The sequence below is a fragment of the Psittacula echo genome (assembly GCF_963264785.1).
Source record: "Psittacula echo genome assembly, chromosome: 6".
NCBI classification, from domain to species: domain Eukaryota; kingdom Metazoa; phylum Chordata; class Aves; order Psittaciformes; family Psittacidae; genus Psittacula; species Psittacula echo.
In genome coordinates, this window is record NC_137743.1 from 34,496,239 (window position 1) to 34,512,990 (window position 16,752).

Below are 16,752 nucleotides of genomic sequence, written 5' to 3' on the forward strand. Positions count from 1 at the left end.
CTTCTGACTTTGGAATTTGGCTTTAAGCTAAATGCATTTCAATTCATACAAAGGATATGAAAACCTTTATCAATATAAGTGCTGTATACAAAATAAAAAAATTACAGTTCAGCTCTTTGGTTTCAGTGTGACAAAGCTGCATTGTGCAGTCTTAGGAAACGATGTGCTGCTATCCTGCTAGCTGGGAAAAAACAGCATTAAAGCCTGTCAATTTATAGGTTTATTTATTGTGTTTCAGTGCCATTGTTTAAATTGAAATGAATATGGCTAAAAATCTTAATTTTTAGATCGCTGAAAAATCAGATCAGTGATCAAAGTGTACTCTTTAAGATTCGGAAATGCTGGGGAAAAATGTAAGAGTCTGGGTTTCAAAAGTGTGTTAACTTGTAATCATTGTCAAATGAAAATCTCTAAAAATATTTAATTTAGTAAATATTTGTATTCTAAATGCCAATGCGGTTTGATCTAATAGATAATCTTGGTTATGGAGAATTTTGAGGCTTGTAAGTACATGGGTGGGTTACAGACGCACTGCTTCAGAACTTGAAGTAGAACTGTAAAAAAGCAGAACGTTACTGCTTGCCTGTGTTAATGCTTGGCTGTGATCTTCTTTATAAAACTTGTTTCTGATAAGGATATGTTAACACCTTTTGCTTTCCCTTAAACCAACACTACCTTATATGTCTATCACCACACTTGTGCGTCTTAATGCAGTAAACCAGTTATAAATTCTGTTTATCCTTTGTATACTTGTATTTGAAAAAAATACATTCCAAGGTACTTCTGCATATGCTGTAGAATTGTGCCATCATATTGACTTATTTTATTTAGCAATGTAGTAATACTGTTTGGCATAGCTTGAAAGGAAACTACAACCTGACAATAGTTGAAATAGTAAATACATTCTTAGAAATCTTTGTTGTCTAAGTTGCAAGGACATAAATGGATTCTTAAAATTCCACTGGAAACTTTATTTTGGCATTCTGAGAGTTAACATTCAGAGTTCAGAATGCCTGTCTTTGGTGGTTGCTTCACTGCACTTACAGGTTGTGGTGATTTTGCATGTTGAGGTTGGTTTTGTTGGTTCATTTTGATGCAAGACGTAATTGGCTTTAATTATGGTTTCAGCCTCATTTCTCTACATAATCTGGAAGTGGATACACTTGTAAACAAATCAAATTAACCCTGATCAGGTGAAGATTGTTTTTCAGAGCTGGGATGTGCTATTTTTGCCCAGTTTACAATTAATACCTTTGTATTTCACTTCGTCTAGCAGCAGAAAAAAGATTACTAGCATCAGCAAATGCTTCAAGCTGTACTATCTGTGCATATACATAAGTAAATGAGTTACAATTAGAAATCTTTATCAAGGGCTACAGAGCTGCTTCAGACAGTAGATAAATTTTGTTGCAGCCCTTTTTGAGTCTTGCTTTCTCTTCTAGATTGTAAAGAGGCTGTTAATGAAAAGTCCTTAAATTTAAACAGCTGTGTTCTGTTTCCAAGTACCACAAGTATCATAGCACAGACTTAATGAAAAGAATGATAAACTGTATGCTTAGAGATGCTAGGTATACAGCAATCTAGGAACAGTGCAATTCTATGGACCTATCCATACTGGACTTTTGCAGTATTGCTTTTAGCTGCATACACTGGCTTTCAGAAGGCTCAGGGTCTGGTTCTCCACTGCCTTGCAGTGTTTATAGCTGTTCATAGCTATAAAATGCTTATTGCTTTCAATCAGCTATTTCATACTCCTTCTGAATTTTGAATTGTTGCATAAGCCTAGGTTAAAGCTACCAGTTACCATGACTTTTTTCGGCTGTATTCTTGATTTCAGTCTGAAAATTCTCAGAGGAGGAAAAAAAGTAGTTCGATCTTTGTTAATATATTGCAATTGGTCCAGCACGTGAGTCAGAGAAGATCTCTGACATCTCGCAGTAAAAAGGAAATTGTCATTGTTTGCATGCTATCTGTGTCTACAGAGCATGTGAATTTAGCTACTGTGTCTGAAGGGACACTGGACCCATGTGCATTATCACACAGCTGGCACCTATGCAGCAGTTGTGTGATGTGTGTTCATTGCTTCAGTGTATCCAGTTCATACATGTGCATGCACCATTTTTAAATAATTGACCAAACACCTAAATGAATTGTGGATGGACTGAACATCAGCATGTGCATATGTACAGGCATGTGTTTTCTGCCCAGAAAATCTGAGCTAAATATGAAAGCCTCACTACAGTGCAAAGCAGTGCTGAACTAACCCTTAATTCACAGAAGGAGTCTTGTAATGGTATTCCAGGGGAGGTGAAGGGAGGAGTTCAGTGAAAAGGCCACTGTTTAATAATGTACTTAATGCTGAGCTTTAAGGGTAAGCATTTACAAGTATATATTTTAAGTGTGATGTTTCTGTCTCTAGATAAAAACAATTTCTCATTACTCCTTTCCTAGGTTCAGAGTCTTCTAGTAGTGTAGGGTCATCCACGGGTTCTCTTTCTCACACCCAGCAGCCTCTTCCAGTGCCAGCTCTAAGCCAGCCTTCTCATGGCACGCCTGCCGTCTATCCAACTGTCAGCAGTAGTAACTCTCTTTCCTTTGATGGTGGCATAAGCGGGCAAGTGGCACCTACTAGCACTAGCTTCTTTTTGCTTCCCTTGGAAGCGGCAGGCATACCGCCTGGCAGTATTCTGATCAACCCTCAAACAGGTTGGTACATGCTTGTGAATGTTTTTGTTTCAATTGAGATCTTGGAGAAAAATGCACGAGTGTTTACATAAGACTGAACGTCAGTGTTGTCCTTTCTTTCTTTCCTCTTTTCTGTGGTTGTGTTTGTTCAGTGCACTTAATTTGAAAGAAAGCATGACTCTAGGATCAAAGGAATAAGTAAACTCACTTGATTTCTCTCTACTAGAGTTTAACTTACAATTAAAATTTTAATAAGTGACTTGGACAAAATCTGAAAATCCTGTGATTTATTGTCCAGAACACAGAACAACTTAAATTGTTTCATCTGTTTTTCTGGGAAAGAGAAGAGTCTTTCCCAGTGCTACTATAAAACAGTTTCAGGGAGGGAGAGAGCCTAAAATATTCTTCATATTGACTTGAAAGAATTTATCTTGTGTGGGGTTGTTGTTTTTTTTCCACAACATAATCTTGTGTCTTTATGCTCATAACATTGATTTAAAACAAGTGAAAGAAGTAAGTGTGAGATTCCATGCCATTTCTGAACTTCTGTTTATCAGTTCAAAACTGTTAGTGTAATTGGCCAATACTGTTATTCCTACTAAGTAGTAGGAAATTGATACTTCACAATGTAGATGCAGAGAGATGTGTAACCGCTTGTCTGGATTAAATAACTAGTTAGCATTCTCTGGGTAAACTTTTACTTTATTATAGAAGTTGAGACATAAAAATATTGACTTACCCTTTATGTAATGCATTATCTGTGGAAAATTATTATATTTTAATTTTAGTGTAAAGATTTGGTTTACTTGTGGAAAAGAAAATACTTCAGGATATTTTTTCCATCATTCTGTGGATGGAATTTATTGTGTTTGAATATAATTGCAATTGATGTTTTAAACTAGATTTTTCTCATTGGGGTTATTAAAATGAAGAGTTATTAAATTATTTCTCTTCTATAACTGAAAGGTTTAACTTTGAAATAAAGTTCTCTTTCCTTAATATAAATTAGTTGCTGTTGTATACAGCATTTGAGATATTTTTTTAAATTAATGATTCTGCATATTGATATGGTGCGTAAGGTTTCTCTTAAATAACTTACTGTATAAATGGAACAGTTTAAGCCAGGCCTGCTAAAAAAACGGGTAATAAATGACTAGCTGTAGCTTCTAATTTTTGTAGATAGCCATTGGATTTGCAGGAGGATGTATTTGCCGCCTTAGATCTAGGTGCTGGACAACAGCACTACTGATTTCAATTTTCTAGTTATAATGATAGTTGTACATCTTGTATGTGAATTTTCCATTGTGTGTTGAGCATCTGAAGACAAATATGATCATTAGTGAACAAGTTTTGCTAGAAAAAAAAGGTTTAGTGTTTGGGTACACTAGACTACTCTACACATCAAATATGAAGAATGTTGGCTCTCATTTTTCATTATGACTATGCTAAAATCTTCAGTTACTGTATGGCAAAACAGATACTGCGAGCACTGAAACGATACCATCATGTGTATTCATGTGATTTCATGTAAAACATGATGTAGTTTTGCCATTTAAAAAGTAGTGGGATTTGAGTCATTTTCATTTTAATTATGTGCTTGTCAATGTTTTGCATTGTGATCAGTTTCCCTTTCTTCCTCCTGTACTGTTGGTCATTTTCCCTGTTACATTGGTGAGACTTCCACATAGCAACAGGGAAGGGCAGAGAAACAAATGTGGTTGTGAAAGTTTTTAATCTGAAAGCATCTTGTACTTGCACCCCCCTTGGAAAAGGCAGCAGAATTGTAGACTTGACTCTCTTTCATATGGATTAAAATTAGCTTAATTTTCAAATTGTGATTCTAACTACATTTTGTCAATCTTTTAATGTATTTAAAGCACTCATTAATAGTCTTTCATAACAGAATATTACATTAAAGTCTAATGAGAGTCCGGAGTGTCTGGTAGAAGGTAAAGTACACTTCCAGCATCAGGAATATCTAGGTTCAGATAAATAGTTAACTTAAAATGTAATTGAATAATAATGTTCTGTAACTGTTCATCTGGCTTTATTGTTCCTGATGACAGTCACAGTTCAAAAAACATAACTAGTTTCTCAGTATTTCTGACAGGATCTCATGACCTTAGGTGAACAGAGTTGTTCTCAGTAGTTGAAGGTGATAATTAGGAAAAGAGTTCTTATTCAGCCACTACAGGAAACAAGTTAAGAACCCATGGTTACCAGAAAGCAGTAGAAGGAAATAAGAAAGTCTGACTCCCTGTTCTTGTGAACTTTGCCGATTCTTGAGCATTAAAGAGAAATCCATTAAGCTAAATTGAATATAGCTTGATTGCGTGCAGTCCAGCTTCATAATATAATGTAGCTTCCTTTTGCAAATCAGTTCATGCTTCCTGTCTACCTCTTGCATTAATTGCCTCAGTCCTCTCTGCAGCAAGTTTGCACTTTAATGTTGGCCAGTCTTATTTAAATATGATGGGGTAAAGAAGGCTGGAGGAGCACTATTTTACCAGGACCCTGGCTAGGGTGTAGAGGCTTTAGTCTCAGTTTATACCTTTCTGGAAAGAATCTCAGACAAGAAAATATTTGTATTGGAAGAGAGAAAAATTTATATCGGTTTTGGACCTTAAGTATCAAAAAACAGACACATGTAATTAAGCAGCTAGACACAGGCCCTTGTGAGCTAATCTCTTGTTCCTTTGATTTGTTTTTCTCAACTCAGGCACCAGAATAAATCACTGTTAGTTTATAATTTACTTTGAAGTAGTTAATTTTTTAATTCTTTTTCATTAGTCCACTGCTGTAATATTGAAATTGCAAGTGATGAAATAGGAGACTAATACTACACTATTTAGTTTGAAAGCTGAAAGCCAATTCATCTATGAATAGGGGATGAGAATCCTTTGACAGTAATCTCATTAGCATTTAGGGAAATACTGTTGCAGCTACTGCTTATATAAATGTATATATGTGTATATACATTTTTAAAAGATTTGCCTTTAAGCTCTCCTCTTTTCTGATTTGTGTTCAAACTGATTAAAGGAGATTCATTTAATTGCCTTTTAAAAGGTACTTACAATAGTATTTTTAGTAGGATTTTCCTGTACTACTCTTGCCCTTTTCAATCCACTTAATTAAAGATGAGTTTTCAAAACAAGTAGGATACAACAAATATTTATCTGTGTTCACAAAGTAAAGACTGGGGTATCTTTGTTTACCTTACATGTTTTGGGTTTTCACTGTCTGTAATTTGTCAAATGCGGCCTGTTTAGTCATTGCTGTTATAAATGTAGTTGTGGGGCTTTGGCATGAATCTGTCATGTAAACCAGTTTGACATCACTTATTTTCAAAATTTATTATTATTTTGCCTACTTTAAATACATTTGGTTTTGTTTTCTTGAGACTTAGATGATGCATCTGTCTGTCATTTGGTTGTGTTTGTTCTCTTTCACCTTTTCAGGTCAGCCATTCGTTAATCCTGATGGCACTCCAGTTGTGTACAATCCTCCTATGCCTCAGCAACCTGTTAGGACCCAAGTGCCTGGACCTCCACAACAGCCGCCTCTTCCTGCACCACCTCAGCAACAGCCAGCAGCAAATCACATCCTCTCACAGGTGCACATGTCAAATACATGATACTTATATTGATGACTGATACTGTCACATTGCTGTCTGATGACAAGGGATCGATAGATTTGTTCCGTTGAAGTGTATGTTGAGAAGTAAGAGCTATGCAGATATGGGTAACTGGACCTTTTCCCCCTAGGCCTCAGAACTATCCATTCTGCTAGTAACTGAATGTGGTAGAGGCAGTCTTTTCTTAAAAATGTAGAAGATATTTAAGTATGAAAGTGTAATGGTATCAAGAGCACAGATTGCTGTGGGAAAGAGGTTCTGCCTTTATCAGTAGTCAGACTGTGCGGTTATCCTGACGTTAACAGTAATGTAGTCAGCAATCTGGGAAGAGCATTAATCCAACTGAAAACTTTGTGTATTGTCTTAAGGTTATTTTTCAGCCAGGTGAATTCCTGGGCTGTACTGCACAAGCAGTAGTCATGGCACGAAAGAGGTAGCTTGGGACTGGTGGAATGGGAACACTTCTTTAGTAGTGGTTTGGCTCACTCTACTCACAAAACTGCATGCTGAAATATGGGATATATTTTATCCTCATTTTATAGAAGAGGAATTGAGTAGAATCAGCCAGATTAAAGGTGACCACAGCCTTTGAAGAAGAAAAGCAAAGAGTGCATATGGGGAGGAAAAGGAGGGTTCTACTTTCTTCACAGCTGCTATTTCAGGCACCAAGCTACTGGCTATAGTGTTCAGTGCTATTTTCAAATTGCTCTCAAATTTTCATATTTCTTAAACTATGAAAGTTATTTATAGAACTTCATCTAAACCTTTATTCATTTAACCCTGACTTAATCTTCTATGTATGCCACAGTAGAGATGCTCTGTTTTGAAAAAGGCTCATTTGTGCTCTTTCTCCTGTCTAGTTTGTGGGATATGTGGTATTTGCAGTTTTCTTCACAACTACTTCTATGATTCTTGCAAATGATTAAATAGGAGACTAATACTACACTGTTCTTCTCAGTGGATACTGGAGTTGAACCTGCCTGCAATATCATCAGCAATTATACCGCTCTGATGTTCAAATGACCACAGTCTAGAGAAAATAGTATTGTTGAATAAGTGAAAGTAAATGTTTTAATCTGTGGTTAGTAGTAAATTCATTCACCATTTAGATGCTTTGAAACAACTTGTATTTAAGAATGCATGTGTAGTTTTATAAATAAATTTAAAAAAATCTCTCTAAAAGTAACAGTAAATGTTTTATAGAGGCAACTTGCTGGCTTATGGTTAATATAACATACAAAAAGCAAATTTATTTCTGCTGGGAGACCGAGGTATTGAAAATTACTTCAGTCTCAATTCTGTGCAGTCTTGAGCTTAAAGAAAGAAAGATGTATCCATTCCTTGTCTCATAGTGGAACATAGTTGCTTTTTTCTATTACAAAAGACTTCGACTTTGTTTTATTTTCTCTTACTCTGATGTTAACCATGTTTATAAACCTGTTCTTTCTTCAGCCTATGCGGCCTCTGCAGCCTTCTTCCCAGCCTGTTCAGTACTCAGCAGTCTCTTATCCACCCCCACTCCTGCCAGTCTCCTCTACACAGCAATATTCTGTGGTATTACACCTTCTGATCATCTCCTCCTTGCATGGGTTAACCTTTAGTGAATGCTGACCTTTGCTTGGTTGTTTGTAATGGTGTGTGACACGAGTGTAATGACTGGCTACCTTTTCAATCACAGTGAAATGTTATTGAGAAGGGGAAAATAGTTCCTGAGGTTTTTAATGTGTTTACTTCAAGTTCAGCAGAAAGTCATACAAATAAGACTATATCTATATATCTCTGTATTTAGATATATATTATTTTCCTTGGTAAAGGAACAGCTTTCAAATACTATTGTTTTGTTAGCCAGTCAGTACATAAAAGTCTCTGATTAACCCCTTTCCATCCTTTCGTGTTGCTTCTTTGTCTACTCTTTCTTCTGCTGAACACTAATATGTTTCAAGGGGTTGGCTGTTCTGTTTTTTTTGAGGTTACCTTTTTCTATCCTCTTTGCCAGAACTTTCAACCCTCCTACCTCACTAGCATCCCTTGTTTCCTAAATAGAAGCTGGAAATTAAATATCCTAGTCTTTTGTGTTTAAAACCCAAAACAGAAAAAAACCCCACACAAATTGAAACTGAAACCTAGTAAGTGAGAAGAGTCATCCAAGGCAGAATCTCAGCTACAGTCAAGGTCAAAAGTTGAGGCTTTCCCAGCTCCCCAGACTCCTCTCATGCTCTAATGAATACATTTGTGTGGCAAGGTTTTGGTAGCACAGGGGATGGGGCAAGAAAAGAGCAAGAGATGCCCCTGTGTCAAGACAGCCAATTTCACGCAGCTCCAAAACCCTGCACTGCCCAGAGCTGAGTCAGCTATTGACACCAGCGGCATCTGTGTGATAATGTATTTCCAAAAAGGTGAAAAATGCTGTGCAGCAGCTGTGAGAGAAAAAAGGCATGAGAAACAGCTCTGCAGACACCAAGGTCAGAAAGAGGAAAGGAAGGAGGTGCTCCAGGCACCAGAGCAGAGATTCTCTTGCAGCCTGTGAGGCAGGCTGTTCCCTGCAGCCTATGGAGGTCCACTGTGGAGCAGATCTCCACATGCAGCCCATGGAGGACCCAAAGCAGGGGAATGCCCAAAGGAGGCTGTGACCCCATAGGAAGCCTGCACTGGAGCAGGTTTGCTGCAGGACTTCTGACCCCATGGGGGACCCACCCTGGAGCAGTTCATGAAGAGCTGTAGCCTGTGGGAAGGACTCGCGTTGGGGAAGTCCATGGAAGACTAATCTCCTGTGGGAGGGGAAGACTGAGAAGGGAAGGAGCAGCAGAGGTGAAGTGTTATGACCTAATCACAATCACTGTCCCCCTGTGACACTCTGAGGAGGAGGTAGAAGAGTTGGGAGTGAAGTTGAGCCCGGGAAGAAGCAGGGAGACTGGGGGAAGCTGGTTTTATTTTTAGGTTTCTCACTATCCTGCTCTCTTAGCAATAAATTAAATTAATCTCCCTCAAGTCAGGTCTGTTTGCCTGTGATGGTAATTGGTGAGCAATCTCTCTGTCCTTTTCTTGGCTTGTGAGCTTTTCATCTTGTTTTCCTCCCCTGTATTGCTAATGATGGGGGAGTGAAGAGGGACTTGGTGGGCACATAGGGGACAGCCAAGGTTAACCCACCACAGTGTTATCCAATAGATATTTTAGTGTGTATTCAGAGTTTCTATTTTGTTGTTACTTACAACATTAATCAGAAATGTCTTCTAATGATAGGTATTTCTCTGAATTCAATAGCCTGCATATAATTAAAACTATACTGTAACTGTTGTCTGTACTTCAGGTACACAATTCTAAAAGGAATTGCATGTTGTGGAGGGTGTGGTTTTTTTATTAGCAATGTTATTTCTCATCTTAGAGTTTGAGTATGTGTGGACTGCAGTCAGTATAACTCTTACTTTCTTAGCAATGACATGAGAATGTTTAATTAGCCAGTGTGACCTTCCTGTGCGAGTTTAGCATATGACTGAATTGCTGTTAGTAGCAGCTAATTCAGGTGTATCTGCTGTGATTCACAATCATTGTCAGGCATGTGGCTGTTAAAGCAGAGAATGAAACTCCTTCCAGGATCATCACAATTTTGGAGCATTTCACATTCAGGAGATGGGGTCAGATACTAAGTGTACTGGCAGTTTCAAAAATTTTTTATAGTTAAAGGATTGATGGTCTTGGTTCATAATCTAAATACAACACAACCGTAGTTGGTACCAGGGAAGTTTGCCTTACCCATTTATTGGCAATACCCTATTTCAGTGGTTAATTATGCTTGTACTGTGCATATCACTGTAGCACAAACTGACCACATCAGAATTTACTATTGTTGGTAGTGTAACAGAAATAAATGTGTATTATTTGGGTTTATCCTTTGGACATTTTTAGAGCAAATGTTAACTCACAATTAAATATCAATATCTCCTGTATAAACTAGGTATTATGAAAAGCAGAATGTAAAATCCAGTGTAGGAAAAACATAGTTGCATTAATAGGCATCATTAAAGAATGAAATGCAAAAGGCAAAGTTAGATTGTTGATCTAATGAAAATAGGTCTTTTTAAGCTGTAAAGATATTCTAAATATTCAGGTGCAAATTCATATTTCCAGTTGTAATTAAGAATAGCCTGGAACTATAAAATTTCACCATAAAATGTGAATGTAGCTAACCAGTAAAAGAGCTTACAGTTACTCTTGATTAACTCCTCTCTTCTTCAGGATGATCTAAGAGAGGATCAAGTGTTCTTTGGTGTTTCTCCATGTTTGGAGAGTCCACTTTTGAAGTATGAACCAAATCTTCTTATTTAGTACATTACAATATTAGTGATTACTTCCTATTCCAGGTTGTTGATAATTTGATGCTGAATTGCTTGTAAATAAAATGAGCTTGGGGCTATAGTAATAGACCTTTCAAATTTCACAGGGCTCCTGCAGTGCTCAGGAGAGTCATTATCATAGTTTCAGATGTCAATAAAATACAGATAGTAGGTAACCACTAGAATACATTTCTTGGAGCTATTACTTGATTTCAGGCTATAAAAAAAATTAATCCTTGCATGCAGTATAATACCAAGTTAGAGGAACGTACCTTGTTACTCAGGATTAGAGCCTCATTAACTTACACTCCTAAAAAGAAAAACTACTTCAGCAGTACTAATGCCCTCTGCTATTTTAACTGGGGTTATAAGTTTTCACATGGAGTCCAGTCAGAAAATGTTAGTGACATAAATCCTGACTTTTATTTTTGACATCTTAATTCTCATAATAAGTAGATAGAGGCAAATGTAATCCAAAAATTGAATATTTGTAGTAAAATGAATGAAGTGTCTGAATGTGGATGTTCTCTCATGCTGTCGACCCTGAAGATGATGTATGACTATGTCACATCTTGCTCTTTCCTGTTGTTCTTTGGCTGATGCTACTGATGCACAGTAATTTGAGACATGCATATATGAGACTTACCGAGTTACTGGCTTTCCCTCCTTCCCCCTCCCCGAATGTACACCTATGAATGTAATTTCTCTTTTCTATTACAGCAAGACAACCTAGGATCACAATTCAGCCATATGAGTCTTGCCCGCCAGCCACCCGCTGATCCAGCTGAACCTCATACTGCTATGTTCCAGTCCACTGTAGTCCTCCAGCCCCCACAGCAGTCTGGTTATATCATCGCAGCTGCTCCGCCTCCACCACCCTCTGGCCAGCCGGTTTCTGCTCCAGGCTACCCGACATCTAGCCACGCTGTCAACCAGCAAGTACTCCCACAGCAGGGATATATGCAGCAACCTGTGCCACAGGTACAGTGGCCCCGTTTCCATCCTCCCAAAAGCTGTGTTTAAAAATGGATCATGCTCCTTTATTAATGAGCTTTTCATATGGTGTGGGGCCCCCTGTTACATTGCAGCTGTATGCATTTATTCTGGGGTTGAGGGGGGTTTTTCTGGCTTATCTGCTTTGAAATGAAAGACTTCAATTTACTTGAGGAACAATAATCACCGGGGTTTTCCTGTTTTACGTCTGACTGGTAAAACTCTATGTTATAAAAGTGCATAAAACTATGTTCTGCATAGTTTTCTAGATGTGTCTTTATGGAAATTGGGAATTGTCACTTCTACAGTGAAAGCAGAAGTCAAGTGTTGAAAGAGGGAATTTATCTAGTATAAGTATTTTTAATTGTAAACTGTTCAACATTATCACACCTTTTAGTAAGTCTTGTGTCTTTTATCATGTGACTGGTTTTGCATTTAGACACCTACCTTCTATAAGCTTGCAGGTAGTGAATCTCTTTATTTGTTGTTTGGTTTAGATGCCAGCTTGCTATTGTACCCCCAATCAGTATCCGCACTCCAGTCAACAATACCGACCTGTTTCTGTCCATTACAACACGCAGCAAAACCAACCATTGGCACAGCCAGGACAGCAGACAGGTTTGTTGAACTCTTTCAGCATTTTGTAGGAACGTGTCATGTGTGTTTTATCCTGGTTTTGCTTGTTAAACTTATTTTGCTGTAAAATTTCAGATAAAGCAGAAGTTCAGATATGGGATACAAAATGTAACTAACCTAAGGTGGGAAAACTTGAGTTGGTTGTTCATGAAACTTGAGATTTAAGCCATTACTGTGAGTGGCTAGTGCTGTAACTTCAGTTATAGGGTCATTTTTTTTAAGTTTAGGACTGAGTAATTCAAAAGCTTGTAACCTAGTAATTAACTTTTTAGTAACTTACAAAGTTGGATGAATTAGTACCTTTAAATGATGTAACATTGTAGATATGTAGCTTAACTGAAAGATGTAAACAAAAGATACTAATTTTAGATGTTGTGGCATGAAAAGAGCACTGTGCAGAAGATACTAGCGACAACAGTTTTAATTTGTCTTTCCTGTCCTATGGTTAAAGGTATCTGGGTATTGAATAGAATATATAATGAGACTTAGGTGGTCAGAACTAGCTTTCTGCTCCTCCTATTTTTACTGAAGACTTTACAGTTGTTTCTGAGTTACCTTTCTAGGGATTTTACCAGGCTGTATTTTTGTCATCTTTCTTTCCTATTGTCCTTTCCTTACAAATTGTAACTGTAGCTACCATCATTCTGATAATCTGTACTTAAAAATATCATTGTGACCTCCCCAGTAAGAGAAGTTCCTGAAACAGATTTACTTCTGACTCACAGTCAAAACTTTCAGCAGTTAACTGGTGATGCTTGAAGGCAGAGATCCTTAAAAATCCACTTTTATAACATGTCTTAGTTGAGTTTGTTAGACTTGGTGTCCTTTTGAGTTTCCTTCAGAAAGAAGAGGTTTTGAGTTTCTTGCCCTGCTCCTGTGTTGCTCCACAGAAATAGGATGAAAGATCAGCTTTTACAAAGGTTAACTGGATTTCTTTATAGCTCTTCTATTGAGTAGGCTGTGAGAGGGATGGCTCCCTCTTCTGCAATTCTAGGAAGTGCTCCAATAGCAGTGATGCTTGAAGTTGCTATTCATGGTTCAGTTCACAAATGTACATGGGATGATTTCATTGCAGAATCATCAAAATGTGATGCCCACTTGTGGCAGGGTTGTCAGATCACTTTAAAATACTGTTAGTACCTGCTTACTGCAAAACAGATCACTGCTTCTCACTCTACAGAAGCGAAAGCATATTGACCTTTTTTTGAAGGAAAACAAATCACTCTTCTTTTGTGATTTGTTCTGTCCACTGGTGTTAAAGATTATCCAGCTGTATTATACAGCCTGCTTTCCTCCCTCTGAATTTTTAATACCTAGACTACCTAGTAGCAGAAAGTCTGAGGCTCAGCTGGAGTTACTTCCCCATTTACACCCTAGCAAATAGCACACACACTCTCTACATCAGAGAGAACCTAGTGTACATATGGAGCTAACTAAAACAACGTGAAGTAATAGCATGGGGTCTGGGTGCATCAGCACCAAGATGCAAAGGGAGGAATCAGTTGCTGTTAAGTCAATTTCTTTCTTGTATGTTTTTCGCTCTTTACATTTTAACTGAATTTCACTGCCTGTAATGTGGACAGGATGAAAAGCATCAGGAGTGAAAATCTCCCTCTGTATCCTAGAAGAAATACAGTAAGAAAGCTGTGCAGACTTTACTGCTTCGACATCAAAGGATTACATTTTAGTAGTGAAGGGATGGTCCAGCCAATAATTCCATTCAATCCTGTTTGATTATTTGGTATTTACTAGCATTAGTGGTAGAGAGAAGTATTTTACTAGCGACTGCTATCTCCAAATTGCTGTCTAGCCATTGCTGGCTCTTATTTACTGCTTTATAGACAAATTTGAATCAGCATTCTTGCAATGGAGGGTTCCACATCATGTTTTCTGATCTGTGAGCTGTTCATGAGATGGTGTATTTTGAAATTCTCTCTCGTATATTTATTTTAAATAGTAAATATTTGTATTAGGTTGACACAAAGCTACATCCAAAATGGTTGATGTTTACTGGCAACGTCTGTTTTTGAGAGAAAAGGCAGTTCCTTGGCTAATACAGCAAGGTGTCTGGTCAAAAATAAGAATTAACAAATCATGTATTACATAAAAGCCATGGGGTTTATTCATCTTACATACTGGTCACTAACTATGAAACAACTCTCCAAACACCAGTTAAGCTAAAAGATGACCACTTCTGAGAGCATGGCAACTGAGGCCACTTTGGGGTTTAATATTATGGACTGGCCTGACTATTTATGAGCTGTTGGATTCGGGGCCGTAACACTGTCTGAGAGGTTTACATTTCTCACAGTGAACCGGTCTCTTTTTCAGCTGCTTCCTGGCTTCCTTTTTAAAGGGGTTTCAGGTGAAATATCTGGGGGGGGGGTGTTAACTTTTAATAAGAATGCTTTGGTTGCCCAAAAGATGCTGGGAGAAGAAAACTCTCCTTAAAAAAAAGGCATTTCTGATTGCCATGATAATGAAGGTCCAGTTACCATGAGACCTAATTACAGGCTCATTAAAAATTTTGTCTGAACTACAATTACTGTAAGAACATCAGCTGAAGTACAGCTGGTTTCTGCTTCACAACAGCCCGTGATAAAACTATTACAGTTGTAATAACAGCTGTAGTTGCATTAGTTGTAGTCAAGCTACACTCACAGCTTGTCAACCAAGTAATTGTACTTGCTCTTCTGTTCTCGAATAAAGGCTGTTTCTCACTCTTAATGTGTTCTTCAGAAAATGTATTTCTGTATTCAGTAAGTGAACTTCTGTGAACAGTGATTTCTTTTTAATTGTGTAAATATTAAGAAACATGCCTCTTTTATCTCCTGTTTCAGCTTTTTTCTGTGTAATGAGACAATCTGCTATGGCAGGTGTGGGTTTTCTGCTGAGTGCTGAAGTTCTGTCAGACCACTCTCTAGGCAGAGGTGAAATTGTGAAGCTAAAAACAGAGCATTCTTTGGAACACTGTGGGGAACCTTCTTGGCAGGCAGTTTATATTGTTCCAGTTGCCTCTGCTTGCAAAATTGATCATGTCTGTCTCTGGAAGTGCCAGAAAAAGCTGAAAAATATTCACAGCTACATTGCAATTTCTGGGAAATGAGGGGTTTAGTTTGCAACTGTATTGATTGGATGTCATCTACTGCAGCTTCACATTCTGCTGCGTTTTAGGTGCCATAGATCAGTTTGTAACAAAGCTTTTTATTTATTACAGATGAGGTGGATTTTTGTGCATAGTTTATACTGAAGAGTTCTTAGAAATTCTAATTAGTATTCCCAATTGAAGCATGCACTGTTTTTTGAAGTTCTTTTTAGTACTCTGAAAATATTTATAGTGTGGTATGTGTTTCTAATGAATACCTCTCTTGGTTTTAACAAATTGAACCTTCTTCCCTTTCATATTCTGAAACAGTATTTGATTATATTAACAGTCTTTAAGTCTTCATTGTTGCTCTTTCTATAAAGACAGCCAGCTGAAACTGTCAGTTCACAATGTTCACTGTACCCTGTACATATGTCATCAATGAACGCTGCTGGGGTTTGTTTACAAAAATGTGTTTTGTGTTAACTGACTAATTTTCAAAATAGAACGCGCCATTTCTTAAACACAGTTTAAAAAAAGAAAAAAATCCAAGTGAGTTTTTGCAGTTAGATTTGCTGTATTATAGATCCACACCCAGGTAGGGAGCATGGGGAATGTCAAGGTCAGTAGAATGTGAATGTGTTCAATTCAAAAACAGACTCTTAGTGCTGTCAGTGCATCTTGACAAGCCAAGTTCTGTTATTCTGGAGCAGTAACTGGCTTTGTCTCAGAAACACTGGTAGTTATGGGTTTTGGCTGATGTGGTAAGTAGTGCATACCTGTATAACAGAATGTGACAGAAGGAATTTTACTTGTGTTCTGCATGTGTTTGATCATGGTAGCAATTGTCTACTATATGCTTATGGGGCTTGGGGGGGGGGGTTACTCACAGAATCATAGAATGGCTTAGGCTTTAAGGGAACATAAAGATCATTCCGTTCCAACCCTCTGCCATGGGCAGGGACACCTTCCACTAGACCAGGTTGCTCAAAGCCCCATCCAGCGTGCTTGGTTTGAGGGGGATTTTGTTCTGGTTTTGGGGGAGCTTGGGGGATTTTTTTTTTTTAGGCCATTTTTGAAAGATAGCAGTTTAAACAATAATAAATAGTTGTAGAGGCACTGCAGAGGAGTGAACATGAAAATCTTCTTTTCCCCAAGATAACTCTGAATATAACATGGCTTCCACTGTATACAAACATGGCTTTTACATGGAAGGTTTTTCTAAGTTGCCAGTTGTTTTCGGCATTACGGATTTCAGTAGAAAATGCCCTTCTACAAAATATTTGCCCACATGCCTTACACAAATTTTGTTGAAGTACAATTCAATTTTGAATCATAGTCAAGATGCTCTTATCCATAGGGCACCTGAGGTACTGGGAGAATTTAGC

The 16,752-nt window shown here is 37.7% G+C and overlaps 1 protein-coding gene across 8 annotated transcripts in view; it reads left to right on the forward strand.

The window, feature by feature from the left end:
* The window catches only part of R3HDM1 (R3H domain containing 1), a 56,044-nt gene that overhangs the window by 26,857 nt on the left and 12,435 nt on the right, over positions 1–16,752 (forward strand). For 5 of the 8 annotated variants that reach the window (XM_080621825.1, XM_080621828.1, XM_080621826.1 and 2 more), the window contains 4 exons: positions 2,452–2,706; positions 6,144–6,298; positions 11,371–11,631; positions 12,141–12,261. In XM_080621825.1, coding sequence (XP_080477951.1) covers positions 2,452–2,706; positions 6,144–6,298; positions 11,371–11,631; positions 12,141–12,261 — 792 coding nt within the window. The remainder of the gene's footprint in view (positions 1–2,451; positions 2,707–6,143; positions 6,299–11,370; positions 11,632–12,140; positions 12,262–16,752) is intronic. The other 3 variants (XM_080621829.1, XM_080621831.1, XM_080621832.1) reach the window with 1 other exon arrangement.